The sequence below is a fragment of the Brachyhypopomus gauderio genome, chromosome 15 (genome assembly GCF_052324685.1).
Source record: "Brachyhypopomus gauderio isolate BG-103 chromosome 15, BGAUD_0.2, whole genome shotgun sequence".
Taxonomy (NCBI): Eukaryota; Metazoa; Chordata; class Actinopteri; order Gymnotiformes; family Hypopomidae; genus Brachyhypopomus; species Brachyhypopomus gauderio.
Window position 1 is genome coordinate 22419181 of NC_135225.1, and position 20401 is coordinate 22439581.

The 20401-nt window shown below is 41.2% G+C and overlaps 1 protein-coding gene across 13 annotated transcripts in view; it reads left to right on the forward strand.

The window, feature by feature from the left end:
• The window catches only part of lyst (lysosomal trafficking regulator), a 123240-nt gene that overhangs the window by 87815 nt on the left and 15024 nt on the right, over positions 1 to 20401 (forward strand). For 7 of the 13 annotated variants that reach the window (XR_013121389.1, XM_076975166.1, XM_076975170.1 and 4 more), the window contains 21 exons: positions 20 to 250; positions 767 to 933; positions 1028 to 1180; positions 1593 to 1754; positions 2214 to 2405; positions 3169 to 3362; positions 3595 to 3804; positions 4750 to 4926; positions 5148 to 5224; positions 5360 to 5548; positions 7293 to 7438; positions 7664 to 7760; positions 7840 to 7901; positions 8015 to 8070; positions 8148 to 8303; positions 8557 to 8801; positions 9870 to 9936; positions 10093 to 10249; positions 10627 to 10767; positions 11606 to 11823; positions 13837 to 14067. Coding sequence is in view for 12 of the 13 variants with exons in the window: in XM_076975166.1 (XP_076831281.1) it covers positions 20 to 250; positions 767 to 933; positions 1028 to 1180; positions 1593 to 1754; positions 2214 to 2405; positions 3169 to 3362; positions 3595 to 3804; positions 4750 to 4926; positions 5148 to 5224; positions 5360 to 5548; positions 7293 to 7438; positions 7664 to 7760; positions 7840 to 7901; positions 8015 to 8070; positions 8148 to 8303; positions 8557 to 8801; positions 9870 to 9936; positions 10093 to 10249; positions 10627 to 10767; positions 11606 to 11823; positions 13837 to 14067 (3328 nt within the window). In the remaining variant the exon portion in view is untranslated. The remainder of the gene's footprint in view (positions 1 to 19; positions 251 to 766; positions 934 to 1027; positions 1181 to 1592; positions 1755 to 2213; positions 2406 to 3168; positions 3363 to 3594; positions 3805 to 4749; positions 4927 to 5147; positions 5225 to 5359; positions 5549 to 7292; positions 7439 to 7663; positions 7761 to 7839; positions 7902 to 8014; positions 8071 to 8147; positions 8304 to 8556; positions 8802 to 9869; positions 9937 to 10092; positions 10250 to 10626; positions 10768 to 11605; positions 11824 to 13836; positions 14068 to 20401) is intronic. The other 6 variants (XM_076975171.1, XM_076975177.1, XM_076975173.1 and 3 more) reach the window with 4 other exon arrangements.

Consider the following 20401-nt stretch of genomic DNA (forward strand, 5'->3'; position numbering starts at 1 on the left):
ACCCCTCTCCATTTTTCAGTCTCGACTTGGAGGACATGGAGTGCATCTCTGCGTTCAGGAAACGCTCCGTGGTGCCTATGCTTGGCTTGCTGGAGAACTCGCTGTATGAGAATTCATTGGTCCACAACGTACTGTGTGTACTGCTACAGCTTCTGAATGCCTGCCCCAAACTGGCTGACATCCTGCTGGATCATGGCCTACTCTATGTGCTCATCAACACGGTGTCCACCCTCAATGGCTTGGAGAGCGGGTAAATGCATGTAGTGGACTCTGTCCAAAGTCTTTATACCTTTTTGCTTTGAAAGTTTTAAAATGGTCACAGGTGGCAAATAAAGTTTTTTTTTCTGAGAGCCACTGAGCATCTTGACTCACTGTGCTGAAATAAAAAATTTAAAGTTGTATGCACAATATGCCTTGAGAAAGCCATTTAAACCTATTAAATTATTTCCAGATAACAGAGGCTCAGAATAGCCTAGCCTTCATCCTTCAGAACCTGAAGTGCTTGTGGTGTGGAAATGTTTTTAAGACCCTGTTCACCATTAACTGAAGGTTTCTCTCAAATTGACATCAGTCTTTGTTACATTAGTCTAAAGGGTGCTAAGCTTAACCATAAAAATAGACATATATAATTGAATCTGTTTAGCTTGTGGTATGAAATGGAAACTTGACTTTTTTTACTTGCATATATAACCACATTCTCAAATCCAAGTCATGTAAAAAAAAAAAATGTGAATTTTAAAGTTAAAATGTGCACATGTTCTTACAGAATTCCTCCAAATGATTACAAGCTGCTGGTGTGTGATATTCAGCAGCTGCTGGTTGCAGTGACCATCCATGCCTGCAGTTCTTCTGGCTCCCAATACTTCCGCATCATTGAGGATCTCATCACCTTGCTGGGCTTCATGCAGAGCAGCAAAGTCCCCCACACACAGGGTAAGACACACACCATCACTAAACCTTGTTGAACAAGTATGCTCCTGTGTGCCATAGATAGATCTGCAAGGCTGTGCCCCTCCTCTCCAATCAGAAATGGCCATGGCTCTGCAGTTCCGCGTTCTCCAAACAGCCATTGACTTTATTAAGACAACAGCCCATCAGGACCCTCAGAAGGGAAGCGCCTCCTCTCCTGCCCCTGGCCCAACGCATCCTGCTCTGCATCAAAAGCGCAAAAGCATTCCAGGTGAGCAACCCCTGTCTCAGCCTGGGTCAGACCTGAACAGTTACCACTATGTTTCTTGTGTAATGAAAGGTTGAATCCCATCTTGATGTACGTGTTTCTGTTCATGACATTTAAGGGGCTTCTAGCTGGACCTGATCAACCAGAGGTTCCCAGTGTAGTCTGATAACCAGTGTATATTTTCCTTCTATTACAGCACCTAATGCCAGAAGCTGGTTTAAAAATATATATTTCAAGCTTTAGTTTCCCTTTAGTTCCACTGCATGTGTTTTAAGAACAAAATGTTGATTATTAGCATGTGATAAATATGTAGGATTGCTGAGATACTCAGTGACAGGGAACTGGATGTCAGGTACTTGTGGATGTTCAAGGGTTGTTTGTTTGTTTGTTTGTTTTAACCATACCTGCCCGCAAGGCTCAGTGGACCTGAAAGACTCCATAATCCCCCGTATCCCCCGGCAACACTACTGCTCTTATGGCCAGATTCCTTTGCCCCCTGCATTCAACTTCCTGTCCCTGGACACATCCCTCCCTTCCCCCACCGGATTCTCTTCCTTTGTTATGCCCTACAACACAGGTAGTCCTTCAGCCCATGTGTGCCCTAAATGGACAACCCATGTGTGCCCTGCACCCTCTCACATTACTGGCTCTGTGTGCAGAACTCACAACTTACCTGCATGACTGCTCTTACTTTGCCCAGTATATGAAGAGATTACTGGTGCCTCAGTGTGTGATTACTGAGCTTTGATACCTAATATGGAACTACTGCATGTCTGAGTGAGGGCCCGAGGCCACAGAAATGCCTGCAAGGGGCCATGGTGTTGTGTTATTGAAGGTTTGGATTTCAGAAAAGGACAGACACTGAAATAAACATACAGTCATACAGTCAGTCTGTTTGGGGAAGGAAAAATATATATTATTACAATTTTAATTCTTATGCTTCATGAACTCATTATGTGGTGCTTGCATCTCTTTAGTGTGAATGTGTGATTTTGTATCTTCTATGTGTGTATGCGTGTGTCCATGTGTGTCCCAGGTCTGCGAAGGTTCTCCTTAGCCCAGTCGGACTCCTTGCTAACGCGGATGCGCTCGGTGGCCAGTGACGAGCTAACCCAGATGATGCAGCGACGCATGAGCCAGGAAAATCCCATCAGAGCCAGCGAGACGGAGCTCATCCAGAGACTGCAGAGGCTTGTCGTGCTGGCCATCAACAGAATCATATACTACGGTAATTCTCAGTATATGTGCAAAAAATTTTATTAGGTCAGCTTTTTAAATGTATGCTTTTTCAGTTTATGCCAGCAGCAGAGCATTTATGCTGTTCAAAGTTACAAGCTTACACACTGCACTGAATGAAAACTCACAATGAATGTAAATGGCTCACAATCAGTCATGGCCTGGTGGTTAGGGAACTGGTCTTGTGACCGGAGGGTCCCGGGTTCGATTCCCAAACCTGAAGCCATGACTGAGGTCCCCCTGAGCAAGGCCCTTAACCCTCAATTGCTCACTTGTATAAAAAATGAGATAAAAAATGTAAGTCGCTCTGGATAAGGGCGTCTGCCAAATGCCATAAATGTAAATATAAATGTAATGAATATGAACTTAAAATATGGCTTACTGAGAGAGTTAAAGTAAAGAAAAAAGTAGTGGCCCAATAAGTATTAGAAGTTTAATCCAACGTGTTTTGTAAATGTATAGGTTTCATTTGAAAACATCCTACACTGTATTTGAAATACACAAATTTGAATTTGGATAATGAAATTATTTGTGATAAAGCACACCTATAATTTAATTTAATCAATAACTCACTGTTCTGGTTCTTGGCAAATATCAGAACTTCAAAAAGTGTTTGATTGAGAGCTCCAGATAGGAAAGCCAGTGATAAGCACTATGTGTGCGTTCATTGTCTTGTCCTTTGTCAGTCGTTTGTCAGTAGAACTGACTGGCCCTTCATTTCTTGGTTTTAATATGTATTCTGCATTATTATGCAGACAATAGTAAAGACTTCTTCGACCTCTTAAACTTTCCGGAGTCTCCTGATAACACGATGACTACACCGTTACCTGGTGAGCTGGTATCGGAGGAGAATATCTTCACTCTTCCTGCTCCATTCCATCTGGCCAATATGAAGTGCTTCCAAAAGGACCTCCTTAAACTCATGATGGAGGGCATTAAGATCAGTCTGGTTAGTGGCACCCATGACTCTTTCATAGGTATCATGTATAAAATAGTGATATATGCTTATGTATTATATAGTTTAAGCAAGGGCTTATCACTTTATTCTTTTTAGCACTTTCTTTATTCAGTTACCTTTCCTTATGTAAACGTTATATCTAAAGATTAATTGAAACAATTCAATTTGTTGTGTTGATCTAACTGACTCCGCACTGACTTGCGTTGATTTCTGACTCCCTCAGGGTAGTACAGGTCGTGGTGGAGCTCCACGACAGCAGTGGGCCCGTGTTCTCTGGTCTTGTCGAGACACGTTCAAGATCCAGATTGGCCGTCTGCTGGTGCACACCCTCAGTCCTGCGCTTCCTCTGCAGAGTAGGAAGGAGGTGTTAGAGTTTGTCCATGAGCCGAACCATCCAGACATCCTGAGAGAGAGCCTCAGTCCTGGCCTGGAGGTGAGCCATTAGGGGCTACGACACTGTCACTTATTTTGTTCCCAAGAGTTTGTTGTTTCTTGCTGAACTCATGTTTGACTTTGTTGATATTATATTTGTACAGAAATTAAGGATGCCTTTTGTATTCTGTTTTGTTTTGTTTTGTTTTCGTTGTTTTTTTTCGCTGAACTTTATAAGAGCTGTGAATATTAGAGAGCTGTTTGCTTTTATTCATATGTGAATGCAGTAATCAGCTGCTGCTTTAGGTCTGCCTGACATATAGAAGATAGCCCACATAAATGCCTTCATGATCCTCACCAGCCCCTGCAGTTTCCATAGCAGCAAGAGCCTCTCATGCTTGATTTTCCTTCCTTTACTTGCTCTGTCTGTCCCCCTCTGATTCTCTAACCTTGTCACCTCACATGACCTCACACAGTTCATATATAAACAGTCGAAGGAAGAAAGGAATGTATGATAGCCATGCAAGTACAGACTCACTGAAGTCTGGACCCCATGTGTTGTCAATCACAATGTGTTAGCCATTCTCTAGCCCATTGTCAATGTTCATTATAAAGCACCCAATGATTTTCTGTCACCAATGGTCATCTTTCCTGTGGTCAAAAACTCACAACTGAGTTGGGTGTCTGGCAAAGCCTATGTACACCTATAAATGAAATCATCACTTTTTAAATTGCATTATTAAGTACACCTGTCTTTTTAAAGTGTACAGTAGAGACTGTAATCCATCTGTTGTAATGCTCACTGCAATCATGATACAACTTATCACTGGTCAGCTTCTGAACACAGGGCCATTGACAAACATTGAAGAGAAATGCATATGACTAAAGCAACAGAAAACAGTCTCTTACTCTGCATATGCAATGCAAGATGCTTCAATTAATGAAATTAATTAATTAATTAAAGTTTCTAATAATATGATGGTGATTTTAATATTTATTTTATTAGCATGGACCCAAGCTGGCTCTCTACCTGTACGAGATGCTTCATGACCACAAAGACTCCCTCACTAAGGATGAGCAGGTTGCAGCAAACACATTTATGACCTCACTGAAGCTGTGTGGCCATCGCTGCATCCCTCCCACTGCCCCGCCCAAACCAGACCTCCTCAGGGCCATTAAGGAGGTGGGTTACTTTTCCAGTTCCAATACTACGTCATTGTGGCATCACATCTAACATCTCACAGGGGACATAGACCCACAATGCATCACCAAAGCGTTAATGTGAACAACCTTTTACATATACTGTGTTCATCCAGATTCATGTGCATTACGCTCAAAATATCTTGTAGCACAAAGTGCGTTTCTTTGCCAGTTATAAGCAGGTGTAATATTTGTCCTTTAAAGGAACAGCTCAAATATGAGTCAGAGGGAATTACAAGCAAAGGTGCATGGGAGAAGAAACTGGTTAATGCCCAAAAAATGTGAGTTTCTTTTCAAGGTTGATGAGCAATTTGTGTAGGTCAGTGCACAGATGCTCTCTTGCTAGCACGGCACACCAAAATATCAGTGCTTATAGTTGTTTACCTTCCATATTTGAACACATGCTTCATTCTCAGGCTAATGCAGAGACTGGACAGCAAGTCCAAAGACATCTCCAAGATTGCAGCAGACATAACTCAGAACGTGTCTCTCAGACAAGGCATGGAGAGGAAGAAGGTCATCCAGCATATCCGAGGCCTCTACAAGACGGACCTGAGTGCCAGCCGTCACTGGCAAGAGCTGGTGCAACAACTGACCCATGACCGGTCCGGTTCTCTCTCTCTCTCTCTCTCTCTCTCTCTCTCTCTCTCTCTCTCTCTCTCTCTCTCTCTCTCTCTCTCTCTCTCTCTCTCTCTCCTTATTATAGGGCTTGAAAAGGTGTGCCCCCTCTGCTCCATCTGCCCCTCTGCTCCATTTGCTCCATCACCCCCTCTGCTCTATCTGCCCCATTTGCCCCTCTCCCTCATCTGCCCCTCTGCTCCATCTGCCCCATTTGACCCTCTGCTCCATCTGCCCCCTCTACTCCATCTGCCCCATCAGCCCCTCTGCTCCATCTGCCCCATTTGCCCCTCTGCTCTATCTGCCCCATTTGCCCATCTCCCTCATCTGCCCCTCTGCTCTATCTGCCCCATCTGCTCCATCTGCCCCGCTGCTCCATCTGCCCCGATGCTCCATCTGCCCCTCTGCTCTATCTGCCCCATCTGCCCCGATGCTCCATCTGCCCCTCTGCTCTATCTGCCCCATTTGCCCATCTCCCTCATCTGCCCCTCTGCTCTAGCTGACCCTCTGCTCCATCTGCCCCTCTGCTCCATCTACCCCATCTGCATGTATGTATGTGTTTGTGTGTGTGGTGTATATGTGTGTGTCTGTGTGTAGTGGGTATGAGAGAGATGCAGGTGTGTGCGCGTGCGTGTGTGGGGGAGGGGGAGAGACATTCAAAAATAACTGACACTCTGTCTCTACCACTCTGAGTGGAAAAGCCTTGTTTTAGTGATTTACACCCTCCGAACAAATGGTCGTAGGTCGGGACCCATTTAACTTATCGCTTCACCGAAGAGATTGTGTGAGAGAGAACCCCTTGATGATGATTTTGATATATTTTTGTGTGGTTTGACCCAAAAATGACTGATTTATGACAAGTTAAAAACACACAAAAATCTCAACAAAGCTGATTCTGATTCTCATACATTTATATGGGGGCCAATGGGGCAGTTTTCTGTGTCTAGTGCCAAACAAATGCTCATAACTCTAAAACGAATTGATCAAATGATTAGATATCGCTTTGTGCCAGAAAGGACAAGTTTCTCTCCCATTTAAAATTTAAATGGAGCTTCTAGGTCAAGGTGTAAGGATTTTACAGCAGTTTAGCCATGAGAGTTTTGATCATTTTTCTTGCCAGCACACACTCTAACTGGCAGTTGTGATTTGAATTTCTGAACATTCCACCATTCATTTTAATAGGGCTTTTTCATTTTTAATCTCAATTCTATTCAAATCTATAACTCTAATCGACTCCAAAAACGGATAGCACACCACACAGAGCCGAGACCTTCGAAACGCAGTTCGAACGGAGTCTGTACGTTAAGCGGTTCGGGCCGCATTAATCGCAGAAATTTGGAGAAGAACAATATTATTAGAAGTATGAGGAATAAAAATATAGGGCTTTCCCTATAATTATGTTAAAAACTATTTGTTGTCATTGTCACTGAATTACGTCAGTTGTCTCTAACAGAAATGTCTGTGCTACTTGGTCCTTTTCTTGCTCTGCATTTGTCCTGATTTAAATCAGCCCCATCTTCTCATCAGTCATGTCCCCGGTAGACACTTGCTGTGTTTGTGTATTTGTCCATGTGGTTTACATTTGAGCCTCATGCCCAGTAGGTTCATGGGGTTTTCTTAATGTATTAAAATGATTAATAATAGTGTGTGTGTGTGTGTGTGTGTGTGTGTGTGTGTGTGTGTGTGTGTGTGTGTGTGTGTGTGTGTGTGTGTGTGTGTGTGTGTGTTCAGTGCGGTGTGGTACGACCAGCTATCTTATCCCACTTCATGGCAGCTGGACCCCACAGAGGGGCCGAACCGAGAACGCCGGCGCCTACAGCGCTGTTACCTCACCATACCCAATAAGTACCTGCTCAAGGACCGCCGCAAACCAGAGGGTGCGCTGCTCCCCACTCGCTACTCTCACAATTCAAACTGCCCATAACCAGTTATATCACCGCTCAAACTGCCCATAACCAGTTATACTAAGTTATGGTATACTAAGAGCTACTGCCAAATCAGATTCTTTCAAAGTGATATTTTACCTGGCCAGTAAAGCAAATTTTGATTCTGCCTTTACAAAACTGCTTGGATTTTCTAAGTGCTCTTTGCTCCCTGAATAGACACTGTCAAGGACCCACTAGCCTTTCTGTTTGAAGACAAGACCCACTCATCATTTTCCTCAACTGTAAAGGATAAAGCCACTAGTGAGCCCATCAGGTACGTAAACCTTCAAGTGCATCTTCTAAAGTATTCGTGACTTTGGCTTTCTGACCTCGTTTTCTTTCTTTTTCTGTAGGTTTACACGCAAGTGTATAAGTGTAGCGCCCTCTAGAGAAACCATAGGAGAATTGCTTCTGGGTAATTCAAAACATTGAAATTTTTCATTTAAAAAAGTTTCTAAGACAATGTTCTTATGTTACGTGAATTACACGATCTGTGGTGACGTCAGAAGCTCTGCTCTTTGCCTTCAGGGAAGTCAGGGATGTACTTTGTGGAGGACAATGCAGCTGAGGCCAGCGATAACCAGGTTAGCTCAGCTGTAAACTCAGAAAATATTTGTGTGCCTGCACGTGCTAGAAACTTTTTGTTTGCTGTTTCCTCCAGCAGAGTCCTCATGGGGAGACGGAGCCTGCCTCCTTCTGCTGGACCTATGAGGAGATAAAGGAGGTGCACAAACGCTGGTGGCAGCTCCGAGACAATGCTGTGGAGATCTTTCTCACCAACGGCCGAACTCTGCTTCTGGCTTTTGATACCTCCAAGGTGACCAGCTATTTTAACTAAATCGTTACCAACTAGTGTGCAAGGTGCTGGTTTGGGGTCTTGTGTTTTGTGTGCAAGTGGTTGTTTCCCTTTGAAATATATATAAAAAATAATCAGTAATTATTTTACTAATATTAGTAAACCATCATACACCACAAAAATCTCAAGGAGCATAAAAGTTATTGGGAGGGTTTTGGTTAAATGTGGCTTTTTTTCATGTTCCACTAATATTTTGTTCTGGTCTTCTCCTTAGTTCCGTGATGACGTGTATCACAACATTCTTACGTCTGAGCTGCCCAACCTACTGGAGTATGACAACATAAGTGCCCTCACGCACTTATGGGGCTCCTGCCAGATCACCAACTTTGAGTATCTCACCCATCTCAACAAACATGCAGGACGCTCTTTCAACGACTTGATGCAGTACCCGGTCTTCCCCTTCATTCTGAGGGACTATGTCAGTGAGAGCTTGGACCTGCAGGACCCCAATGTCTACAGGTAAATGAGCAGGATCCTCTTACTAACCTAAAATGTAAGGCTTACAAATACTTTCTAATTTTGTTTTCTAATTTTTTCTTTAAAACTTTGAAATGTGAGTTTTGAGTAAACCATTAATGCTTTTTATTTTTCACCAGTAAATTTACTAAATAAATATAAAATCATGAATGATTTTTTAAAAACTGGTTAAAGCAAATCTCAAGGTATTTATTTGTTATAGGTTGAATAATTAAATTTAATTACAAATTAATAATAAAATGTAATTACAAATTGTAGGTATTTTATATATAATTCTATAATTTTAATTTAATTTTAATCTTTTTGCAACTATCATGCTGTATTTTTTCCATTTTGTTGTATTGTTTTCTAGTCTGTAGTAAACTGTGTTTGCATGATCATCTGAATTCTGGTTCTCAGATTCAATTTCATTTGCAGTAGCCTCGACTGAGCTCGGCCCAATGCAGTTTTGATTAGACATCCTGCACAGCTGAACAATCAAATAAAATCTAATTAGATTTTTTTGGAAGAAAACAACAATGTTGGTCTAGCATCTTTTTAACCTGTAAGCCTTTTAACAGAACCACATTCAATTTGCATTTAATTCCATGAAGCATTAAGTATATTTAGGCTAAATTAGGCCATGTGTCTGCTCTGTAGACATCTGCATTCATGCTTGACTGCATGACCACCTGAGTTTATTGTAGCCTACACTTCACTGTTACTTACCAATATGTCACAATTCCTACAAGGTTAATTGTTTAGTATGTTCCAAAGAGGCTTGTTGATTAGTATATGAAATGTTAGAGGCTAACAAACAATTTTTAAAATTCCTAAAGATGTTAAAAACCATATAATCATAAAGATCTTATGGGATTATAAAAGTCAGCTCTTTACATTTTGAATCCTTCAACCACTTTTAGCCCCTATAACCTTAAGTACTTTTTTCCGATGGGTTGTATTGTGGGTGCACTTTACACTCATACTGAGATGTCTGGAAGTTCCACTTTGTTTAATGAAAGTAACATTTTGCTCTAGCTCTAATACCTACTTGTATTTTTATTGTTGCAGAAACCTGAGCAAACCCATTGCAGTACAATCAAAAGAGAAGGAGGAGCGATATGTGGACAACTACAAGGTGCTTCTTTAGTCCTTTGTAGACTTACACTATCAGCTAGTTACATTTCTTGTGAATTGGTCATTAGCTCTTTAAAATGCTTAGAAAAGTGTTTGTTACTGATTTCAGCCATGCATGTGAGTATCTGTCCTATTAATCTAGGTTTTTTTTTTTTAGTATTTGGAAGAGGAGTATAGGAAGGGTGTCCGTGAAGATGACCCCATGCCACCTGTACAGCCTTACCACTATGGTTCCCACTACTCCAACAGTGGTACAGTCCTTCACTTCCTGGTCAGGATGCCTCCCTTCACCAAAATGTTCCTTGCCTACCAAGGTGATCTCAGGCTCGAATGTATACTTCCTTCTTTAACAAGAGAACGTGCATGTTTGGTGAAATGAAAACCCATTCTCACACAGCATGCAATTAGCATCCAATATTGCCCTGTCCTGCAGGTTGAGTAGCATCTGCATTTCCTGAACAGACAGGTCTTCAAACAGGCTGCCTGTGGTGCTTTAAAAGGCCACTCTGAACTGAAAGGGGTGTTGTGAAGTCTTGAGCAGCATGCATTAGGCTTAAAAAACGGCTTCAAGCTTTTGTGCCTTATTATTCCCAACTCCTCTCTCTAGACATTAATGCCCCTCCGTGATGTTTATTTATGTTAACAATTACAAGGAATGATGAAAAATGCCAGTTTTCTCTGATCCACATAGACCAGAGCTTTGATATTCCCGACCGGACGTTCCACTCCATGAACACAACGTGGAGACTATCCTCCTATGAGTCCATGACTGATGTTAAAGAGCTCATCCCAGAGTTTTTCTACTTGCCGGAGTTCTTGGTCAACAGAGAAGGTGCTCCTTCTGTCTTTTACGATCCTTCTGTCTTTTATGCTCATTTACTATTTTTTTATTCTAAGTGTTCTACATAAGTCATACTTTCAGTCCACTTACCCAGGGTGGCCGCGGGTCCTTAAAAAGTCTTAAATGGTATTAAACGCCACTCGCGACGCGTCAAGTATAAACCAGTTATAATAATCATTTACTTGCTGAACAAGCCAAAGTAAAAGCAGGAACCCTGATGGCCCAAGTGATCACAAAATCAAACATCCTTAGAAAGCGTTTCAGAGAAAAAGTAGCAGAACTGAAAGGGGTTGAGCTTGAGCTGGAGTATGAATCAGAAAAACAGGAAAATGGCTGTGTGTGTGTGTGTGTGTGTGTGTGTGTGTGTGTGTGTGTGTGTGTGTGTGTGTGTGTGTGTGTGTGTGTGTGTGTGTGTGTGTGTGTGTGTGATGTGTGAGCGTGTATGGTATGATGCTGTTGTCAGTGTTTGAATTTTGTTTTGTATAAAGTTTCATTGTGTATACTGTACAGTGAAAAAATTGTAATGTTTGTGTCTCGTATTGTCTGTCTTGTGCATTCACATTTGAAGTTTTCAAGCAGCTAGATTAAATAATGTAAATAATCAGTTAGTTTTTGTGCTTTATTTTAATGTGTATTATCTTGCGAGTTGGTCTTAATTTTATTTGGAAAACGGTATTAAAATGTCTTAATTTTCACTTGGTCAAACCTGTGGACACCCTAATTTACCATTTGAATATAATTTTTATTATGTCTTTGTTGTATAGAAAACAAATCTTACCTGTGACTTGTGAATAAAAAAAGCCACTATTCCTATTTTTCCCCCCACCAGGTTTTGACTTTGGCATTCGACAAAACAGTGAGAGGGTGAACCATGTAAATCTGCCTCCCTGGGCCAGGAACGACCCCCGCCTCTTCATTCTGATCCACAGACAGGCTTTGGAGTCTGATCAAGTGTCACAGACACTCTGCCACTGGATAGACCTGGTGTTTGGCCTCAAACAGAAGGGCAGGGCTGCCATCCAGGCTATTAATGTCTTTCATCCAGCGGTAGGATTTTACACACCCCGCAACTGTATCCCATTCATAGAATGTTGTGAAGTCATCTTTATATTCTTAAATATATTCAGTTTGTTTGAAATCTACAGTGCTTTTGGAACAAGGACATGCCCATAATCCCATTTTTACATTTGCTGAAGTTGCCCGTAATCCCAATTGCCCTCTTTGGTTATTTTTTTTTCTGGAGGAGAAAAAGAATGAATTATTTTTTATTTTTGCTGTGGCTGCATAAATCACCTGTAATTGCTGGAGTTATGCAAAATTAAAGCACCATATTGTTCAAACCTTAACTACTTTTTAGTCGAGCACAGATATGGGGCAGCCAGAGCCCTAAAAAACAAAACATTTTAAAGTGACATCAGTGACATCCGCTGCTGCCCGTCATGTGATACTGTAGTGTTTATTTACTTAGACATAAGTGATCCAAATTTGACATTGTTCTTGTTATGACTCCAAGTGAGTATTTTGAAATTGTGGAAAATATTTAACAAAGAATGGTTCAACTGATGGGATTCCCCTTGTATAAAAACCCCCACATAAACTTTCGAACAATGCATAGCTTGTTATGTCTGCCTCATGTCACGCAATATTGGGTCATTCCATGTAAAATCAACCAAAATTTAGATTGACCATCTCAGAATCCCTTCAAACTTTCCCCATTTGTAGGCAGATATGTTTCATGGAAAAATCCAAAGTATTTCTGTTCCATGTTCAATATTTCAAGAGTTACAGCCGTTTTTGTAACCCCCCCCCCCCCCCATACGCATCTTTTGCGAAAGTGGCTAAATAGCAATATTTGAATGTGAATATCTCAAACTATTACAGCTAGAAGGCTGATTTTTTTCTGTTTAGAAACTTGTATTTTTGTAATTTATACATAAATTTTGTTTTGCTTCTTTTTTGAATTTTATTTTTCCATGATATTGGTGATTTCAGTGGTGAATAAAACCACTATATCAAAAAAGGCCATTCCAATTTTTCTACCATATAATCAGCACATATCAAAGTATATAACAGAACAAAAATAAAGAAAAAATAAGTATAGGTATTTTGGGAATCAGTGTCCAAACAAGGGTACCGTACGTGTGAAATCGGATATTTGACAGCAAATTGTGCAAAAACTGGACCACATACAGGCAACTTAATTATTACTTCAACATTGCCACTGGAAGTACTTTGAAACATAAAACATAGATCAGCCTTCTTCTACTCCATCCATGAGATAAAGACAGGTGAAAATGACTCTTAGTTGATTTTTTTTCCAACTTTGGGAATTTTTTCTATTGACACAACACAACTTACAGCACCAGAAAGTACATAAATTACAAGTATACAAGTTTCTAAACATACAAAAAAAAATCAGCCTTCTAGCTGTAATAGTTTTAGAGATATTCACATTCAAATATTGCTATTTAGCCACTTTTGCAAAATATGCGTCTGAGGGGGGGTTACAAAAACGGCTGTAACTCTTAAAATATTGAACATGGAACAGAAATATTTTGGATTTTTCCATGAAACATATCTGCCTACAAATGGGGAAAGTTTGAAGTGATTTCGAGATGGTCAATTAAATTTTGGTTGATTTGACATGGAATGACCCTATTGCTTCATTTTATACCATCACTTAAACCAATCATAGCTAGCTGGCCTTCATATGCATTCTGATGTCCCATTATGCCTTGAACAAATACACACACAACTTCTGGCTAAGTGTAAACTGATTCTCTAAAAGCTAGGCTTGCTAACAACAGTATGGCAGCATACCAAATACAATGTGAGGTCATACTGTTTTATCTCATGAAGGAGCAGAACATCCCCTCAAAATGCTTATGCAAGACCCGTTTTGCTATGGAGATAATTACACCCAAACCTTTGCAGTTATCTACTTTTGCTGGAGATGGAGATAAAAGCTATATTGTCTGTTTTTACAATTCCCCAGTATATGTGGAAGAAAACGCTTCTAAACTAACGTAGCATGTTTTCCACTCTGCTTCATCCCTGTAGACATATTTTGGCATGGATGTGTCTGCAGTGGAAGACCCTGTACAGCGGCGCGCCCTAGAGACCATGATCAAGACGTATGGCCAGACACCAAGGCAGCTCTTCAGCACCACCCACATCAACCGGGCTGGTCCCAGATTTGTGATTGAGGGAGAGTTACCTGCAGCCATGGGCCTTCTGGTGCAGTTTGCTTTTAGGGAAAACCGCGAACAGGCCAAAGAGACCACCTACCCGGTAAGATAATGCTCCCTCTGCTGCCATATGATAAGTGACAAATCCAAACAAACAAATTCTAAGGAATAAAAAGAAAATTAAGATGGGTTCAGTTCAATGCTGCTTTCAGCTGAACATTTTTGTCTAGAAGGCACATAAATAAATTTTGTTTTGGTGCACTTCTGCCAAGAACAGAAGAACAGGGGCCTCGTGTACGAACGGTGCATACGCACAAAAACATTGCGTACGCTATGTTTCACGCAAACGGTCAGATGTACGAAAAGTGATTTGAACGTGAGAAAGTGCGTAAACCTACGACACCTTCACCTCTGGCGTACGCATGTTTCTAATGTGTTTTCGTCAATTAGCGATACTTAGAGGTGATGCATTGAAATTACAACTATTAAGATATCCTTCACGCACACATTGTAGTAAGCACTTACTGGGTAAAATAAAGTAAATTAATCAGAAAATTAAACAGTAAATTAATCAGACAATTTCACTGCCTTACTGAAATAATCATTCAACGTGTTTCCACTTAGCCTAGATCAGGGGTACTCAACTAAATTTGTCCGCGGTCCAATTTTGGCAGATAGCTGTCACCTGAGGTCCGGGGGGTGGCGAACAAGTTGTTGAGCTGGGGTGGCGAACGTAACACTCGTGACGGAGTGTTTTTTTCAATAGCCCTGAAATAAATACTCCGGTTAAAAATTAATTCTCCCGTCAAAATGAATAAACATGGTTTTTTTGGGTCCGTATCCAGTTAATCAGGAATGAGATTGGGTCCGGACAGGACTGCGTTCGGGTCCGGATACGGACCGCGGTCCGCCAGTTGCCGACCCCTGGCCTAGATTATATAAACATGCATTAAATGTTGCGCTGGAGTTCTTGGGTATGGCAGCGTTGGCATTACTGGAAGATATCGCTAATGGCCGAATTCGCCGAGAGCGCGTTTTCCGTAACCATTATGATTCTTTAGCCCATGATGATGACTGGCTTATAAGCCGTTTCAGATTTCCAAGAACTGTCCTCTTGTGTTGAGTTGGGTCCAGTTTTGGAGAGAGAAACGTGAGGAGTTGCGCATTGCCAGCGACAACGCTCGGCTTCCTGGTGACAGACCGGTCAGGGATGTCCCAGTCATCTTTGAGCCGGGCCATGCCAGCTGTTTTGGATGGGATCATCTGCATGTCAGCTAGTTATATAAAGTTCCCATTAAGAAGCGGTTGACCAGGCAGACATTAAAGCGCAATTTGCAGCGATAATGCAACCCTAATATAATCGGAGCGATCGACTGCACACACATTTCTATGAAAGCACCATTTGAGGAGGAATTTGCTTATGTGAATAAAAAGCACTTTAATTCCATAAACGTGCAAATAATCTGTGATGTAAAAACTTACTAATGTAGTGGCACATTGGCCTGGATCAAGCCAATGATTAGTACGTCCTTACAAACTGCATGGTTGGGATAAGATTACAAGCTAGCAGAGTGTGTGACGGGTGGCTACTTGGTAAGCAACAAAATGTAAGCATTTAAATAAAAGCATTTGACATTTCCAGCTTAGAATAATTCATTTTAAACATTGGTAATTGTTAAATTACTTAGGAAACAGCAGCTACGTGCTCAAGACGTGGCTGATGACCCTTTGTAATCCACAGACTGACCGGGGGCGGAGATACAATTCTCTCCATTCTCACACCCGGTCAGTCGTGGAGAGGGCGATTGGGCAGCTGAAAAGCCGGTGGCGCTGGCATGTGGGGTCCTGCACAATGTTGCGCACAGGTATGCCGTGCCATTGTTAGAGGTGGTGGAGCAACCAGTGGACCCAGAGTCAGGACAAATTAATGCGCAGCGCAAATTTTAACCAACTCTTTTATTGAGTCGCTGATGCTAGTGAGCACATCACTGATATTTTTAGGTGCATTATATTATTCTGCCAGTGTGCATTATTCTGACCCCACAACATTTAAAGCTTCACACACGCTATCCCACTCAGACCTTTTGCGCTTTGCCGTAATGCCACAACGTGCCAAACAAACATTTTTTCCGCACCTCTACCTCATTCAGGAGCGTCTCTACTTTCACATTCGGTGAAATTCCTCTTTTTTCCCCGTTTAGACATGGTTTGTGATAGATCAGAGAGCAAACTTCTCCGGTGCAGGGCAAATTTAAATGAATTTGCATATTTATAAGGGGGCGTGTCACCGTGTGCGCTCAATTCCACGTTGATTGGGATGTACAAAAGAAATGTGCGTGGATTTCGGCGTACGCATAGTTTGATACAACCGGATTTTTTATGCGCCATTTCCTGGATTTGAACGTACGCCACTTTTTAGTAAGAAATCTATGCAAGTCTTTGTACATGAGGCCCCAGGAGTGTATCTATACGCTAGAAACAGGATCAGTCTGATGCTGTGAATAAATAAATAATTTAAGATTTCTGTTTGTGGCCAGAGAGTGGTCAGGTGGTTTGTGTGCCAAATTGAAGTGCCTTTACATGGTCTAGTCCCCTCCAGTCGATAGAAGGCAGCTCGCTCCCAGTGATTTTCTAAGTAGGCCTCACAAACCTCCACATGGTCTTCCTGCACTGCAACAGAACACAGTGTAATGTCAGGGCTTATGGCACGATGCAGTGTATGCTGTCACAGTAGAATTTGTAACCCATGTCCAAAAGTGTTTGCACTGTTGGGCTTAAGTGAAAATGGCAGAAGACATCTCTGACACAGTTCATTTCCCGGTTATCTGGACAGATTTGATTGAAGCCCCATGAATGGTGATGTGTGACTCTGTAATGTTGTCACTGTGGAGTTATTTCTCCAAATCTGTTGCCATGCTCCTATACATGGTTTCATTGTTTCATGTGTTTCATGAAAACCAAATACTTTGATACCATCAGTAGAACCTGTGCTTGTTGAATCTAGCTGCACAGTTGTGTGTCAGTGGAGAATATGTGAGCTGGAGTGGGAGAGAGGGAATTATGTTTTGTTTCCAGTATAACCTGGTGTCTGCCTGTGAGGAAGTACAAGACTTGGATGGAGTTGCTATGGTCTAGTCCAGTGGTTCCCAAAGTGGGGGGCGCGGAGCTTGGAAGTAAAGCCTGGTTTATACTTTCGCGAGTGACCGTAGCGCGTGACTCCGCCCACCTCACGCGACCCTGCACGAACGGTGGAGGCGTTTATACTTGCGCGAGCTTCACTGCAGTGTTCTCCGAAACGATAGGTGGCAGTGGAGAATAAAAAACCCCTGCAAAACCGGTGAAAGAACATTTTTACCTGACGCTACACCAGGCATCAAAATAAATAAATACACACACACTATATATATACATAGATCTATATAGATAGAAATATACATCTATGAATCTGCGCGAATGGTGGAGACATTTATACTAGCCGCGTCACATTCTTTGTAGTTTTGTCCGAAACGATATGTGGTAGTATAAAGAAACACCCCTCAAAAACAGGGGAAGAAACATTTACCTGAAGAATTTCAATGTTGCTTTGTGTTTCAGGTTTGAAAAGTGCTGGAATTTAGGCTAAAGTACTTGAAAAGGCTTGAAATTGTAACTACTACGTTTCACAATAAATATCTGTCTGACTGAACAGTTCTCTTGTATTACGTTAATAAATACGAGCCTCTTGAAATTCCAGGATGAAACATGAGAGAACGTGAAGACATTAACATTGGGCATTTTGAAAATAAATAACCATTAAATAATGTGATTAAAAAGCGAATTATTTCGAATAATTTCAAGTATATGTATAAATATTTAACTTAATTAAGTTTAACGTGCTGGGAAATATTGAAATGGACTATGAAAGTGACGTACAAGTGCTTGAATTCCACCTTGTTTAGGTGTATAAACCCTGCAAACGTGACTTTGTTCGTTGCGCTGAGGCGCGGCGCGCACGAAGTTACAAAAATCGAGAGGTGCACGACCTCGCGAATCGACAGCGCGCGAGGCCTTGCGCACGTGCGGAGCCACCGCGATTACGTCATTTTCGCCGCGCGGACCCTCGCGACGCGTCAAGTATAAACCAGGCTTAAAACATGTGCACATGTGTCAATATGGGGGTGTGTGTGTAGGGGGGGGGGGGGCGGCGCAAAAATATTCTTATCTACTAAAGGGGGGCACGGCAGAAAGTTTGGGAACCACTGGTCTAGTCTGTGTGTTTGGTTACCAACAGTTTTTACTGACAAATTGACTGTGTTGTAGACAGTGTTGCGAATAACAGCGTCATTTTGTCAGTAACGGGATAATATAATTAATTACTTTTCCTGTCGTTACAACGCCGTTGACGTTACTGGTCATTAAAAGCGGTGCATTACTATATATTGATATACTATATATTGATATATAACAGATCTCGATAGGTCATAGTTCTCGGTATAACACCTGTTTAACTTAACAAGTCAGTAAGCGATTGGCTAAGGCAGCGTATGGTAGCCAATCAGAGCCAGTGTTTTTACATGCGCGCCGAAGCACACCCAGTCACACACGACACAAACGGAGAAGAGGCAGAAATGGCGAGTCAGGAGCAAGCCGAAGAAAAATTAGCATTTTCAAGGTGGCGATATAAACATTATTTAAGAAAATACTTGAAGTTCCTGAATGTCTACCAGACTGGGAATTTGGTTTATTTATTTAAGAATAAAGGTTTTATTGTTAAGTTTACTTCTGTTGTGAACAAACCAGTTGTCTCAGGTTGAGAGAATTAAATTTAATTTGATAGATGTAAATGCACTTTATATAATGTAGTAACTGTTTACTTTTGCTTTTTTTTTTTTTTTTTTTTTTACAAAGATTTGGGATTTTAAAGGATTTTATCCTGCACTGGTCTGTTGATGTGCAATAAATATCAAAAGTTAAACACCTTTCTGATCTACTCATTTCAACTGACTGAAAACTGCTTTTCGAAAAAAATCCTTATTCATTGACATATAACTTTTTTTTACTGTAATGCAAATAGTTACTTTCCCTGGTAACAAGTTACTTTTATTATAGAGTAATTCAGTTACTAACTCAGTTATTTTTTTGAACAAGAAGTGAGTAACTATAACTAATTACTTTTTTTATAGTAACGTTCCCAACACTGGTTGTAGAATAGGTTGAAGTCAATGATATCCTGGCAGAGGTGTACCTCTTATCTGTTTTCAAAAGTAAATGGCAAGAGAATTCCCATTATTCACTGACCTACTAATCCGTTCAACCTACAAGTAGTGGTTCAGGGAGATATGCAGATTGGTCCAATCATCATTATATGTATTTCATGAGCAGTAGGCATTCAGATGTGAAATACTTGATATTTTAGGCACAACAGTGGACCTCTTTAAGCCCTGTGGGATAATGAGGAGGGACAATGATGTCGTGTTTATTTCTGTAATGCTTGGGCCAGCTGTGCTCTGCATGTCTTTAAAACCCAAATGTGGATGCGATCAAGGCCTTTTGTATCTCCAGCTTTTGGAAATACTCACCTCCTTAGTGTTTAATGTGAATGGTTTGCGTTATGACTGATATACACTACCGTTTAAAAGTTTGAGGTCACTTAGAAATGTTCTTATTTTTTGAAAGAAAAGCAGTTTTTTTTTTCAATTTAGCTAACATTAAATGCATCAAAAATACACTCTATACATTATTAATGTGGTAAATGACTTCTAGCTGTAAACATCTGGTTTTTAATGCAATATCTACATAGATGTATGGAGACCCATTTCCAACAACCATCACTCTAGTGTTCTAATGGTACATTGTGTTTGCTAACTGTGTAAGGAGGCTATTGGATATTTAGAAAACCCTTGAAAACCCTTGTACAAGTAGGTTAGCACAGCTGAAAACAGTTTTGCTGATTAGAGAAGCTATAAAACTGACCTTCCTTTGAGCTAGTTGAGAATCTGGAGCATTACAATTGTTGGTTCGATTAAACTCACAAAATGGCCAGAAAAAAACAACTTTCAATTGAAACTTGACAGTCTATTCTTGTTCTGAGAAATGAAGTCTATTCCATGTGAGACATTGCCAAGAAACTGAAGATTTCTTACAATGGTGTGTACTACTCCCTTCAGAGGAGAGCACAGACAGGCTCTAACCAGAGTAGAAGGAGAAGTGGAAGGCCCTGCTGCACAACTGAGCAAGAAGACAAGTACATTAGAGTCTCCAGTTTGAGAAATCAACGCCTCACAGGTCCACAACTGGCAGCTTCATTAAATAGTACCCGCAAAACGCCAGTGTCAACGTCTACAGCAGACGTACTCAACTGGCTCAACGTACTCAACTCAACCCGAACGCAGTCCTGTCCGGACCCAATCTCATTCCTCCTGATTAACTGGATACGGACCAAAAAAAAACCATATTTA